This window comes from Ylistrum balloti, unplaced genomic scaffold (assembly GCF_031769215.1).
Source record: "Ylistrum balloti isolate Yb309-2 unplaced genomic scaffold, AGI_CSIRO_Ybal_v1 Utg370572, whole genome shotgun sequence".
Taxonomy (NCBI): domain Eukaryota; kingdom Metazoa; phylum Mollusca; class Bivalvia; order Pectinida; family Pectinidae; genus Ylistrum; species Ylistrum balloti.
In genome coordinates, this window is record NW_026782358.1 from 544,980 (window position 1) to 561,246 (window position 16,267).

General features: G+C 35.2%; 1 protein-coding gene across 1 annotated transcript in view; it reads left to right on the forward strand.

Moving 5' to 3' along the window:
- The window catches only part of LOC132556494 (ribitol-5-phosphate xylosyltransferase 1-like), a 117,015-nt gene that overhangs the window by 82,007 nt on the left and 18,741 nt on the right, over window positions 1–16,267 (forward strand). Inside the window, exon 3 of the mRNA XM_060220903.1 lies at window positions 5,895–5,994. Within this exon, the coding sequence (XP_060076886.1) occupies window positions 5,895–5,994 (100 nt within the window). The remainder of the gene's footprint in view (window positions 1–5,894; window positions 5,995–16,267) is intronic.

Below are 16,267 nucleotides of genomic sequence, written 5' to 3' on the forward strand. Positions count from 1 at the left end.
GTGGGCTAATCATGACTTTGTATATAATGCTTATTATATCTGTCAGAGAAAATAAAACACGAATCAAGATCTCAAATACTCTTAACTTACTAAAAAGAGTCTCCAATATGTGTTCTTCTTTGCACATATTAAAACACATTTTTATGTTCACTACACAAATTTTAGGTCTACCATGTAATGAAGTCATGCATTTTTAACCATTTGTCCAAGATGAACAGTACTGGGTTCAATCATGCTAGGCACGGTTATCCCCCCAAGCTTCGTGATTAATAACGTCACCGCAAAGTTTATGTTCATTCTTACAACTACTACAAAAAACACCGACTGCTTTAAGCACTAGTTGTAGTCTCTATTTTTTACTTCATTATCCCAATTTCGGTCTTATTCCGGCATCGTGATTGGAGACGTTTTCAATAATTGAGATGAATGGTATGCCTGTGTTCCATTGTATTGTGAACCTCCATCCAACTCAATCAACAGATCGCACCAGTACTCTGATATTCCACTCTATAGTTAGGTTTGTATAGCATGTGCTACATGTATATATGTATGGATATCAAATTCTATTTGACGTTCGTTAAGGCAATTTACGACAATATGACTGAATATAATTCTCCATTTGATATGTGTCAGTATATTCTGTTCGTCATGCCTATAAAGTCCAACAGAGTCAGAGCTAATTCTGTTCTCAGTTCTAGATTTTGGGTTGATTCCAACTTTTATAATAATCTTTTATATGGATGGTTCTGTTTTCTATTCCTTTAAAGTTAGGCACTTTTAATAGTTCCAGAAACTTGTTGTGAATATTGGAGGAGTAATTGATTTATCCTACCTGCAATATCAAAGTTAGAATATTGGAGTTTAAAGCTCCCTGTACAGACAAATTATGGGTTCTGGAGTTACATGTGCTGATAAGGGCATAGTTAGGGCACTGGAGTTGAGGGCAAGATTAGGGTGCTGGAGTTGTGGGCAGGATTAGGGTGCTGGAGTTGTGGGCAAGATTAGGATACTGGAGTTGAGGGCAAGATTAGGGTACTGGAGTTGAGGGCAGGATTAGGGTGCTGGAGTTACTCTGCCAGGCTGTAAGGGCAGAGATAGAGTTCTCAAGTAACACTGCCTGTAGTTTAGCAAAGGTTAGGTACAGCAGAGTTAGGGTAAGAGCAGAGTTAGGGTACTTCAAGTTATTGCACTGCCTCACTGTAGAGTTACACAGCCTCAATATAATGGCAAAGTTAGGCAACAGTAGTCACACAGCCTCAATGTAATGGTAGAGTTAGGCTTTAGTAGTCACACAGCCTCAATGTAATGGTAGAGTTAGGCTTTAGTAGTTACACAGCCTCAGTGTAATGGCAGAGTTAGGCTTTGGTAGTTACACAGCCTCAGTGTAATGGTAGAGTTAGGCTATGGTAGTTACACTGCCTCAATGTAATGATAGAGTTAGGCTGCGGTAGTTACACAGCCTCAGGGTATTGCAAGTTACATTACTGCCTCAGTGTAAGGGCAGTAGTTAGGGTGCTTAGAGTTACGGTACATCCTCAGTTTAAGGGCAGAGTTAGGGAACTTAGAGTTACAGTACTCAGTGTAAGGGCAGAGTTAGGGTACTTAGAGTTACAGTACTCAGTGTAAGGGCAGAGTTAGGGTACTTAGAGTTACAGTACATCCTCAGTTTAAGGGCAGAGTTAGGGAACTTAGAGTTACAGTACTCAGTGTAAGGGCAGAATTAGGGTACTTAGAGTTACAGTACTCAGTGTAAGGGCAGAGTTAGGGAACTTAGAGTTACAGTACTCAGTGTAAGGGCAGAGTTAGGGTACTCAGAGGTACAGTACTGCCTCAGTGTAAGGGCAGAGTTAGGGTACTTAGAGTTACAGTACTCAGTGTAAGGGCAGAGTTAGGGTATCTTGAGTTACAGTACTCAGTGTAAAGGCAGAGTTAGGGAACTTAGAGTTATGGTACAGCCTCAGTTTAAGGTCAAAGTTAGGGTACTTAGAGTTACAGTACTCAGTGTAAGGGCAGAGTTAGGGTACTTAGAGTTATAGTACTCAGTGTAAGGGCAGAATTAGGGTACTTAGAGTTACAGTACAGCCTCAGTGTAAGGGCAGAGTTAGGGTACTTAGAGTTACAGTACTCAGTGTAAGGGCAGAGTTAGGGTACTTAGAGTTATAGTACTCAGTGTAAGGGCAGAATTAGGGTACTTAGAGTTACAGTACAGCCTCAGTGTAAGGGCAGAGTTAGGGTACTTAGAGTTACAGTACTCAGTGTAAGGGCAGAGTTAGGGTACTTAGAGTTACAGTACTCGGTGTAAGGGCAGAGTTAGGGTACTTAGAGTTACAGTACTCAGTGTAAGGGCAGAGTTAGGGTATCTTGAGTTACAGTACTCAGTGTAAGGGCAGAGTTAGGGTACTTAGTTACAGTACTCAGTGTAAGGGCAGAGTTAGGGTAACTTGAGTTACAGTACTGAGTGTAAGGGCAGAGTTAGGGTACTTAGAGGTACAGTACTGCCTCAGTGTAAGGGCAGAGTTAGGGTACTTAGAGTTACAGCACTCAGTGTAAGGGCAGAATTAGGGTACTTCAAGTTACAATACGGCCTGTGGTTTGGTCAGTGTGAGATAGTGGACTTACATATCATGTAAGGACAGGCTAAGAGTACCATTTAGTTATATTCTGCCTGTAAGGATAAAGATGGGATATTTGAGTTATCCTACTTCCGGACAGCCTGTAAGGGAAGAGCTAGGTACTCTTTGTAACACTTACCGGTTTATAATTAGGACTATTGAGCACTGGGTGACAGTGATGAAGAGGTGTGAGATTTGATACAGTGATTACGTTACCTCCATGTCAATCTGATGTATCTGTCTGGGGTCTGAACATATAATTAAAATCTTAAATACAGACTTTCTTTGTTATTGAAAATCCTTTTTGACTATGATTAAGCAATACAAGCTTGTCTTGTGGAGTAAATTAAATATCAACATTTCTATTTGTGAAAAAGTAATGAAACATTCAAAGGTAATATTATCAAACTCAAATGAAAAAAAAGCCAATTGGGTTGATTCTTGAATTATGTTGTAAACATCTTGACAATTGTTATAAACAAATTTGCAATGGATGTGCTTATAGAAACAGTACAGTACATTGGGAGAAAGATCTGCCACTTGCATGTCAAAAAATATTATGCACGTGGTAAAGTTTTGTTGTCCCTGTTTATATCAAGGTCATTAGGGCGTTTGCTGGGATTGTGCATTGGACACACTTAATCAGCCACGGACTATGTTATCGTATGACAAAAATTAATCTGCTTTTGATTACTTGATAAAACTACACAATGCTTATCACAGCTTTAATTGCATTTCTGGTCTTTTGACATTTTCAAGGCTTGAATCATATTTGATTTAGAACATTGATTGATTCCCTGACAATCTGCCATTAAAACAATTAACTTATGATTTTTATAAAATTTAGTAGGTTGATTAGCAATCAGAAATGTTTACAAAAAATACAAACTGAATCATTTCAGAAAATAAAAACACAGGGATCAATATACCATTACATAGATTCCTGATTAACCGTTCCCCCTCCCCCTCCCCTTGTTAGCTTGTTCTCCAGTAATTAAGGAAGTCTACTGCAACAAACATCTAAATCTGTGTGAAATGTATTTATTTTCCTTGTACAGGAGTGTTGTTGCATAATTAGAAAATTCTAGCTGTGTTGTTTGTTATAGACATAAGGTAAAATTTCCAATCTGAATTGACCTATTCTGATGTGATTGATATCTTAGTTCATTTGGAGGAACACTTATACCTACAACAAATGTTTCATTGGCTGTCAGAGGTTCTATACATCACAGACATATTGTGAAAATACATGGATATTAAAACAGGATTCCTTCTATGATTATGGATTTGAGTCCTACTAGTGTAGTACTGCTCTCTCAGATTCTTATAAAATGGCCAGGTTCATGAAATAAAATACATGTATATCACAAGTCTGTAAAGTCTTATCAAGTGTTTCCTTTAAAAAACCTAAACTGAAGTAAATGAAGAAGACAATTTTCATGATGATGATGAGGAGGAGGAGGGGGAGGAGGAGGAAGATGATGACGATGATGATGAGGAGGAGGAAGAGCAGGATGACGATGACCAAGATAATGACGAGGATGATGATGATGATGATGATATTGATGATGCTGATGATGATGATGATGATGATGATGATGATGATGATGGCAATGAGGAGAAGGAGGAGATAGCAGTGAGGAGGAGTAGGAGGAAAAGGAAGATGGCGATGACCAAGATGATGACGAGGATGATGACGATGATGATGAGGAGGAGAAGGAATGATGATGATGATGATGATGATGATGATGATGATGATGATGATGATGATGATGATGATGATGATGATGATGGCAATGAGGAGGAGGAAGAGGAAGAAGAAGAGGATCAGAATGCATGGTTTATAATTGTGTTTATCAGTAACACTTTAATTTCCTGTATTTAAGGAACAACTCATTCTCCAATGGTTACCAACACCTACACAAGATACAGTGACAGTGATAAATATCAGCCAGTTATAGAAAGTACATTTTAATGTACAGACATCGATGTATGGATGCAGAACTTGACTGCATACTGTCAGTGATATCCTAATCCTTCACGATAAGCAATGCAAAACTTAAATTTGTGATGCTGCATGAATAATAGCATTAGTAATTTTAAACGGAAGCATTTTATACATTTTTGTTTCGGCAAATTGGGACCATAAACTACCCACATAGACTGCACAACACAGTTAACTGTGTTATGAAAACATGGTCAGTTGTGTCTGATATTGTATTTGTTTGATTGAAAAAGTGTTATTTTCAATATTGGCAATAATTAAGTATGATGGCTAACACCAAATTGCGACGTTCACTCAATAGCTTGGCGTCGACCGCTTTTTGTTGACGCCAGAGTCAAAATCCAAATCGTAAAGTACAACAAAAGATGACAGAATTATTAAAAACCAATTTCGGCATTCCAGCGATATTACAAGTTTGAGACCAGTCCGACAGATTTGGCAATACTATCTTAAGCTTTTGAGCCAGAGGATTCACGCTCCAGTCGATACGTTGTCAGTTGCTGCCCGTTGGTGTTCATTCAAATAACGAAACATCAATAATGCTTAAAGCAATCCAAATACTTCTTGACAGCTTAATTTCTATAAGAACTCAAAACCTGTTTGGGCTGTTTCTTTCCTTCTGATATTGCTGCTCAAATTCTTTATAAGAAATTATATTTTGGTTGCTGTTTCAGAGTTAAATCTCTGTTTGAAATATTTGGTTTAGTAGTGTTGTATAAGCTCTGATTAAAAAGATATTTGTGTTTTCAAAGGCTACATATTGACTTCATTATCCTATTACATACCTTATCAAAAATGTGATGGATTTTTTGGTTGCAGTCTGAATTCTAGGGAGAAGAACATCAAGTGGTTGATGATGGTAGATTTCATACAGACATGACAGTGCATTTTTTTTCTCTTTTTATCATGTCATTTCAGAGAGGAGAAATCAGGGTCACAGAAATGGTTGCATTTCTAAGAGTCTGATTGATCAAGATTCAAATAATCTTCCATAATGAGCTTTAATAGGACTAGAGTTTGGGCATGACATGCTGGAATCTCATATACTCAAAATGAAACCCACCAATTGGTTTTATCATACAGATGAGAAACTTTATTATAGTAGGATCATGATAATGATATTTAGACCAGTAGTAATGGTCTTTAGAAATGTTTTATTGCTGTTTTTTATTTCTTAAATGAACATATCATTTCTTGAGCATGATTAGTTACCATTTATACACATACCTAATATAAATATTATCTATTTATTGTGCATTAATCTTCTTTCATTACAGGCCTTTACTTGTGGGAACACATTTTTGATGGAGTACTAGAACGAAGACTTCAAGGTATCTGGAGTTATGGAGAAAAAACAATTGGCAACATTATATTCAGGTAAGTTTCGGACCATTTTATCAAGTCAATAGTCCAGCTCTGGCTACCGAATTCTGCAACAGGTAAAGTCCTAGAAAGGTACAACATGTCAGCAAAGAGACACTTTGATAGTGCTATCACAACGAAATATCATTACCAGAACAAGGTAACATGACACCATGCCTAGTTACTGACAATGACAGAATTAGGTTTGTCTTTGTGTGAGGACAGAACCTTTACAACCTCAATAGAGCTCTAGAGACCAAAAAGAGGTTTAGTCAAGCAATATGTTCAATCACAAAATGCAGCTACACAAAGAAGAGGAAGTATCCTAATTTTAATTTTGCAGTCCTGCGAGAGCTTCATGTGTTCTTTTTGACCTGCATTGTTTTGAAGAATTTTGTTTTTTTTCTTGCTAAGTGCCAGAGATCCTTAGAGTAGAGTATTGTTGGTCTAGACTTCTGATAACACTCCCCACAACAGTTTAACATTACAGCACTGTAAGGTAATAACTTCATTTGATTGGCTTAGAAAAAAGGGTGAACTATGTAGTGATTCCTGCTGACAAAGCATGCCTAACAAATGTAGCAACTTTTTGTATTAATGTTCATTGACTTCTTCATCATTTCTAGTTGGGGGTGTTTTTTTACAAAGCATTGGAGAAGTTGGATTTCATCGCAGAAAAACTTTGAAAGGGCAAAAACATGGCTTACAAAACTATTTATAACTATTACTTATTGATTTACCCACATTCTTTTTCTTGTCTTCATTATTTTTTGTATTTCTTCTGTTTTCTGCTGTATAGGTTTCTGTCACTCTAAAACTAAGTCGTATCAGTTGGATTTTGAACCAACTCTGTGGGAATAATACTGGTGTTTTATGATTTGGCAAGATTGTTACCATGGCAATGAGATGAGAATGGGTAGAAATGACATTATAGAACTTTCTCTAAGATGATGGAGTAAATGACAGCAAAGTCACTAGAGTCGTTACCAAATGGAGGCTGACAAAACTTTGATTTTAGAGAATTTTATGTAAAGATGTAGTATGATATCTGCATCACAATGATGATGTGCATTTTCCAGTTGTACAAAAATTTAATTTTTATAGGTGTACATCAGGGTTCCCTGCCAGTGTCAAGTTTGTTGTTTGAGATTTTTAAGGGTATACATTAGGGGACATTAGGGTATACACCAGCCTGTTCTACACGTCTTCTTTCCCTTATGTTGAAGTATTTAGTGAACATCATTCAGGACTGAATGGGTAGTTTAGGGGACATTAGGGTGTACACCAGCCTGTTCTACATGTCTTCTTTCCCTGAGCATCATTCACCACTAAAGGGATAGTTTGGGGGACTTATGAAACAGTTCCCATTACAGCAAATACTTGATATGTGCCTGTTATTACTAGATTGCTTTTCAAGATAAAATATCAATTAAAGTCAAGGTCACTATTAAACAGAAAGTTCTGCTCAATAACTTAGGTTCTACTGGACTGATCAATCACAAACACTATAAAACAGCGCCTGGATAATCACCCATTCGGGGGTATTAGTATCCTTCAGCAATATCTTGTTTACCTATTAAATGGCCAAAGAACTTTGCTTTTTTTCTAATTTAACAATTTCCAAATTTAGATGCAATAATGTACATCATGGCCATCCTGATATTGATCAAACTCTCAATTATTACTGCAAGTACATGTACAGTATGTAATTATCTTTTATTACATTATAACATGGTGGTAGTAATGCTTCACCTTCAATTTCTTGCTTTTATAGGAAACTGGGTAACACATCATAGAGACTTGGACTGATTGCTTTTCTAAAATAGCTTGACTTTGTTCATAAATCCCGAGGTAAATGAGGAATAGACATTTGTCATTTGCTGTACCATCCTCCTGTGATTGTGAAGCCAGTCTTTATAGATACACGTACCTCTCATAACTCTCTCACCATTCATACATTCATTAACTGCGCTTAAATATATTAGGCAAATGTAACAAATTTTCTAAAGGTCAGTGATATATTTATGTCATTGACCTTCTAGGATGTCTAAAACTGATCATTGAAAAAACACTTAAACAAGTTCATCCTTTGTTCTGAAATTCATTATATAACATACGTCTTCACTGACCTTTAACCTCTTGTGAATGATTGCATTAGTCAGTTTCTTGTTTACTTATATATAATCTTTATGTTACATACATAGCTGAAATACCAATAACGAAAAGTATTGATTACTCAAGCATCTTGATAAGCTGTCTGATCAATGGCCTTCTCTTGCCTTTTTATGACCTCAGTGACCTTGAGAATGAGTAGACATGCAAGGTCCTGAGGTTGAAATCAGACTGTCAGTCAAAATGACCACAATCAGCTACAAGCTGATGCAATTAAAAGTTATTTGATTGCAACACATTGGCCTTGAACTGGTAGTATTATCGGAAATATTTTTACATCTAACTTCTGTCTGAAGTTTCTTGTGCTATAAATCAGGAATTTTCTCACTAGGCTTGTCTGCAGAGATATCATTACTTAACACCCAACATTTTAGCTCAATTCGACTGTTCAATATTCCAGTATCAATAAATCTTATATCTGCATGTCCCTTTTTTTTTTTTTTTTTGTCATCAGCTAATGGTCAAGGGTCAAAGGCCTTTTTCTACTTCTACAAATTCATCATATAAAAGGATGCTTAAATAAATGCAAAATAGACTCACAGTAACACAGTAAAGGAATTAATGTCTCACAGACATTTTCTTTTTCACCAAAGTTATAACTTCTTCCGAAATTTGTTTCTTTCTCATATTTTGGGGAAAAAAAAGAGAAAAATGCAGGAATTTTTCTTCAAGCAACAAGTGTCAGTGAAACCTGTATGTGAATTTCAAACATGATAAACTCTGATTTGATCATTTCGATGTGTCGTCTCCACTGATTGTAGCATTTACTCAGGCACTCAATGATAAACTTTGTAACATCCATTTGTGTAAAGCTTGTCTGTGAGTATTCAAGTTTGCAAGTCTAAATGAAGCGATAATCACAGGTCCTGTCAAGCAGGTGAAGAAAAAGATAGATTGACAGACATTTTAATTACTCTTCCTGTGCCAAGGACAGATAGGGTATCTGCTAACAGAGAAAGGATGCCATTATTTTCCTTCAAAGCATCGGCAGCTAACCAAGTATATTATCTGCTTGCCATCAGAAAGGTATATATTGTCTTCACAAATGGTACATAGAATTACTCACAGTGATTATATAGTTGTTACATACAGTAGCAACTGCATTCTAAATAGTCCATTAAAATACAAATATACTACCACATGAAGTTTCCGAGAATAGAGTTATGTCCCCTTAACATTATAAAAGCCACAGGCTGTAGTGGAGTGTATTATCTTTGTAGCTGGAGTTCTAACATTAATACAGCAATATTATACAATTTTATGATTTATTTCTCGGCATGTTACATTATTGTTATTGATATTATATTGTTGCTAATGGATTCAACAAAATTATCTTACTCCGTGTTTGGAAAGTCAAGGTAACGTAGTACTTTTCTAGACGTTTTGATGCTTCTCCATTTTATGGAGAGAAGAACGGTATTAAACCAATGTCTGACGTCGGTTACACCCAATGTCAAATGAGTATTTGTTATAGACTTCCTGGATCAGGGTTGGTTCAAAGGTCAAGGTCACTTTTACTGTTTATGGAAAATCAGCATGTACTTAAATGCCATATCACTCGAGTGATTTTTTTTTCTGTAGGGATTAAGCAAACTTTTACAATGGAAGAGGACAAGCAAGGTTTGGAGAATTATATTAAATAAGTTTATGTTTCAAGGTCACTGTAACTTAGTTCTTTATGCATGTTCATTCAACATGATTCCACAACATTGAGAGTTGAGAGAAGTTTGATATTCGTGTCTCTTGTCTCACAGACAGTTTCCAGTTTCAAAAATCATTTATTTCATGATATACACATTTGTGATGCTCAGTATCAAATCTTTCAAAAGTTATTAAAACCAAGATTAAAAGCTGTAAAAAAAACGTTTCGGTATTCAAGTTTCAGTATTTATTTTCAACAAGATCTATGAAAGCCATTCAAGCTGCATTTTATACGTAGCAGTGAAAACTTAAAAAAGAAAAAAAAAATATGATTAATGCAGCTCTCTGACAATAATCGAAATTTAATGAAATCTTACTTTAGTGTGCTAAAGATTGTAGACTACCAGGGAAAGAATTACCTAGACAGTTTTCCTCGTGGAAAATATTATCTAGCTGGTTTTCTTCTTTGGAAACCTATCAGATGTGGAATGAATTTATAAGACCAGTATATAAAGGGATGGGCATCATCTGGCTCCACCTGAAGAATATGACTATAATCTTTATGCTAGTCTCTGGTGATGTAACCTCTTAGGGTACAGTCCTTTATGGAAATTTTAATAGATTGTTTTTCAGATTAACCAAAGGATATATTTTTAGTTGTGACAATTATGAGAAGGGAGCAGGTGACAAATTTGTTCAAGGAAAAATCATGACTTTCAAACACTGCAGAAAAGCTTTTGAACTTTTATAACTTCAGAACATTCTTTGGTTTCTGAAATTTCATTAGAATGATATAATGACCAGTGTTGAAATCTAGTGTAAAACAGGTTTTGTAATTTATTAGGAAGGCAATTTTCCAAATTTGTGTAAACATTTTTGGTTCTGTCTGTTGCTGGATCAGAAAACTAATCTATTATGATGGCAATGCTTGCTAGCAGACAGGAATTTGTTGCTGATGCAATCTTGATGAAACCTTGACTCTACATGCTGTTGGCTAATTTGAGCCCAATTTCAGGCTGATATCGAAAATTTCATGCACCAGAAGATCGAAAACCAGCATGATAGAAATGTGCACTCTTGTGGTTATGCACATCAAGCCTTCAGGGTATTTGAAGAGAGTTTTTCCTCAAAATCTTTGAAATTTTAATGAGAATTTGTTCAACAATGAGGGTTATGATGGTTTGAAATTTTGCAATGACAAATGATTATTTTTCATTCCTTGTGTGAATTCATATTTGCTGTGAAAGGTGCCATTGCTAAATTGTTATACTCATGCTGGCATGATTGCCATCATGACCTGAACTGTTACTGAATGTCAGAAATTAAGTTGTGATTAAATTGAATCCTAAAATGATTTGATTTGTTGAGTTTAAATTGATATTTTTTAGTGAAATTTCCAGAAGAACTTTGGTTCATCTAAAGTGCTTCATATTACAATTTGTATTTTTCTTTAGGAGTGAAACTATTTATCACCTTTCCGCAACACATCACTAGAAACGTTGCTTGTCATTGTTTTATTGTTGAATATTAACCTTCATCTTTAATTTCATGCTGTAATAACATTGTTCCCTTCTTGGTTCAGGTGCCACACACTGATGTATTCAATATATTGTACTTTAGGGTCTTATGCACTTCATGTCACAAAAAAAAAAAAAAAAACAAGGAAATACCAACATGTCAACATAATCATAATCCAAACACAAGTTCAATAAAACTAGTGAAAAATATGAACAAAAGAAAGATTTAACAGAGACTCCTGAAAATGAAGAAGGAGAATGAGACCAGGTATTCCAGAGGAGTAAGCATCTTCTGCTTCATCGACGACACCAGCCATGTACATCTTGGTCAATCCAAGTAAGTTATGTCACAATGCCAAATGAGAAGAAGGTATACAACAACTGAACCAACAGGCAAACTAACAAACATCAAACACATCCAGCTCCATATCGCACAAAGAAATGGGATATTTCACAATGAGATCAGTATAACGACTGAAAACTTCCCCATAATTTCCATCAATCTACACCTTTTGAAACCCTGTGTAAAGTCAAGTGACAGGTATATGGAAAAACATTAATATCAAGTTTCACAAAATGCAATCTCTAAAGGAAACAAAAGGATTTGAGAATTATATCACTATACAGAGCATTACTGCAACCATTTCAGTATTACTGTCAGTCTGAGTAGTTTTCATGTTGATTTAAGACAAGCAATTACACCAACAGACCAGGTAAGGTTATGGCAATGTTTGCATGAAATTTTATTTGATATAACATTTGTTACTGCCCAATGGTGAGGTTTAAAATAACTTTGCTGTGTGTCTGGAACAAAGAACTCTGATTTCTAGTTTTGTAGAAGTTAGCTAGCTACTTGTATTTCAGTATAGAATCATTCAGTGTTCACAACATATCTAATTTAGTCTACAAAGTCAACTTCACTTAAGTGTTTAGGTAATTGTTTATCTGCAACTGTAATGATATGGCTTTGTCTTAATCCTCTTTTTACAGACAAGTTCTCTGTTTTTACAGCTGTGTAAGCTGAAGTTTCAAATAAAGCAAACTTAATGAAGTTCAACTGCAGAGTTTTATTAATTGATAAGGTGTTTTTAGGCCACTCATATCCCATGATGCACTTTTTGAATCACCAAGCATCTGTATTGTCCTTTGTTCATCCAGCCCCATCAGTTCCTCAGCAGTCTTTAAACGATTCCTGTAAACAATATTTCTGAAGAATGGAATGGATATTTTTCAAATTTCATCTTCAGGTTTCCCATGGTCCCCATGGTTCTTTTGTATTTTACAAACTGATCAGAAAAGAAAAATTGCTGACAGGTGACATCATAGAATTTGACAATTTAAAATTGTCGTCGTTATTTCTTGAAGAACGAAATAGATCTTTTTCAAATTTCATCCGAATGTTCCCATTAGTCCCTCAAGTTTAGCCCTTTAAATTTTGAGACTGATCAGAAAAATAAGATGTCTGGCAGGTGTTTGTCTTGGATTTTTTTATTTATTTATTTTTTTTTAATATCATCATCACTATTTCTAAAGAAGTGCTTTCCTGCAGTAGTATCAATAAAGTTTCCCCCGATCCCCTTTTATGACACTGTAATGACCTTGAAAAAGATATTTTAATCATACCTAAATTTGAATTTTATAGTTTTTAATTAGTTTAGAAACATTTTAATGTGAAGAATGTATAATTGTGTTTAGCTAATTTCATGTCCAGCTCTGAAAGATGGCTCCATTCTCATTGTCCTTTATTTTCAATGTACCGGTAACTTTAGTATTTTGTGAGGAATGTTAATTAAGGCATTGGAGATTATCTGTTATACACTGTACAACTGAAATTCATTTCTGTTGTTATGACACTTCAAATTAAGAATGTACTTTTTATTAAAACCATATCTTGTTATCTTAAAATTCCTCATAATTGGACAATTGCATGCCAGGAATGTCTAATAAACTTGGACAATATTGCATGTTGTAGAAAATAATTTCAATAAGGGTATCAGTGAGAGTCTTCAAACGTTTATCTCATCCACGGAGGCAGCTTTGGAGACACTCATTAAATGGGCTATTGGTTTATTTCCAAATCTTCATTGTTCCTGTAGTGGGATCAAGCATTGTTTACTTTATTGAAATATATACAGTTACTTTTTCATAGTACTGTCTTGACCTGAACCTTAAGAGTACAATTTGTAGCAGGGACTTGATGTTCTGTGGTCAGCTAGTTTAATGGACTACTATCTCTTGTATTTTTTATTAACACATCAAACACCAGGAAGAACATCTATTAAAGCTTTCACTTCCAATATTTTACAGTATTAGCAGACAGCTGACACTGAGGCTGATGAAAGAGTGTTGGAGCTCTTTAATTGATGGAGATTAGATACACACAATTTTATTGACTATGATATAAAGGATATCACATGTCTTCTTCCCAAGACGATTTGTGTAGTAATTAGGTGTTGTCTAACATCTCATTCTTGTTATCAGCTTTCTTTGATATCATCACCATTCAGAAACAATGAAAAAAAATACTGACATGTCAACAGAATCTAAATTCAGATTTTCAAATTTAATGAATAGAGAGTTATGAACAAAGGACAGATTTACACAGAGAGCCCACTCAAAGGTACAGGGAGCATTACAGACCAAAAGTTCTGGAAGAGTAAGCACATTCTACTTGACACCCACCATATGAATATGAATATATATATATGAACAAGGTTACTCTAGTAAGTAATGTCACAGTTTCAAAAAAGAATAAATTCTGGTTTAAACAACAACCGAACCACCAGGAATGCTAACCAGCATCAGACATATCTAACTTTATATTGCAAAATGCTTTCCAATTAGATCATAATGACAGCTGTAAAACTTCCCTATAATCTTCAACCTGCTTTTCAAATAACCCTATGTTGTGAAGTCATGTCAGCTGCCAATACCCTGAACAGAAATCATGAAATTGGTAACATTCAGTCCTTGAATACTGAATAAACTGTGATATGTTACTATTAAACACTATAGGTAGGAGATGTTGCTATCAAGAAATGGAAATATGAAAATCAAAATCATTCTTATCAACATCTTGTTGGGAAGCTTGCATTCTTTGAGGATTTTATTGTAGGAAAAGATTAAGGTACACTTACCTAGAATCAGTCATGCCCTTGATTTCCAATACTGCTATGTATACTTGTTAGAGCTCGTGCTTGGAATATGAAATGCCACAATGTCAAAGTTAAACTGTGGTAATAAATTGATATGTAACTCTTGTACATTTAAATAAATCAAATCTAAAATAGTTTTGTCAAAAATCAACATCTTAAGGTCATCAAGGTGACTTGTGTTTTTGTATTCTTGTTATGTTTTCAAATAAAAATTTGAATTTTTGAAATAATGTAAATAAAACATTATTAGAATATTTCCAAAATTTAGAGATTAGCCTTGGAGCCTACAATACTGCAATAGCTACTATATAAGTGCCTTTGTGCAAGGCTTGTATTAATACCATATGATGCCACAGTTAGTAATTGTGTTATCAGATATTAGTTTGTCTGTTCAAATTACAGTATTGATACAATTTGGTACAATTGTGCAAGGCATATGTTGTATTAAATACTCTGGTTTCTTAGAGTAACTACAACAATACATGCATCAGATTGCTAGACAAATGTCATGTCTGCATGAATTAGAGCTTAGTTCAAAAGAACTAGCTATCCTTTTAAGGAGGTTGTATGCAAAAACTTATCATTCTGAATTATAGCACCCGTATACATGAAAAGAAAATGATGATAATTATTTTGTTTCAAATTGATGAGTTTGTAATAGATGTTTCTCTGATGTCACCTTTGGGACATGTATTGGTACACGTGACCTGTTTAATATCAAAGAAAACAAATTATACAATAATCTCTTAGGATTGAAGACAATTGAGATGTCTGTATCTTTACTGGGGTTTTGATGGCTACTTAATTGTGAGAAACACTTGTTCTGTAATTCAGAAACATCAGTTATCTTAGAGATACATACATGTCATTTATCAACTAATGATTCATTAATTCATTGTTGGATCTTTTGACGCCCCCTGAACGTTTTCAAGGAAACATATAGTTGGCACTTTGTCTAAACATTCATCCTCCTCTCACTTGTCTTTTTTGTGTCTGGAGCATTGCTATGCCCATGGCTAAGTAAATTCAGGGCCCGCAACCTCTAGTTACAGAGATGTTGCTATTTGTTTCAATTTTCTTCAACAAGCATAACTTCACTTGCATTTCAACTAGGATAATGAAACTTGGTGTATACATGGGTCATATTAAGAAGATCTGTAGTAAACCAAATTCAGGGCCCACAATCCCATCATTACAGAGTTATTGCCCTTTGTAATTTAGCTATAAGTCAGGATAATGAAACTTGGTGTATGCATGGGTCATACTAAGAAGATCTGTAGTAAACCAAATTCAGGGCCCACAATCCCATCATTACAGAGTTATTGCCCTTTGTAATTTAGCTATAAGTCAGGATAATGAAATTTGGGGTATGCATTGGTCATACTACGAGGATCTGTAGTAAACCAAATTCAGGGCCCACAATCCCATCATTACAGAGTTATTGCCCTTTGTAATTTAGCTATAAGTCAGGATAATGAAATTTGGGATATGCATGGGTCATACTAAGAACATCTGTAGTAAACCAAATTCAGGGCCCACAATCCCATCATTACAGAGTTATTGCCCTTTGTAATTTAGCTATAAGTCAGGATAATGAAATTTGGGGTATGCATGGGTCATACTACGAGGATCTGTAGTAAACCAAATTCAGGGCCCACAATCCCATCATTACAGAGTTATTGCCCTTTGTAATTTAGCTATAAGTCAGGATAATGAAATTTGGGATATGCATGGGTCATACTAAGAACATCTGTAGTAAACCAAATTCAGGGCCCACAATCCCATCATTACAGAGTTATTGCC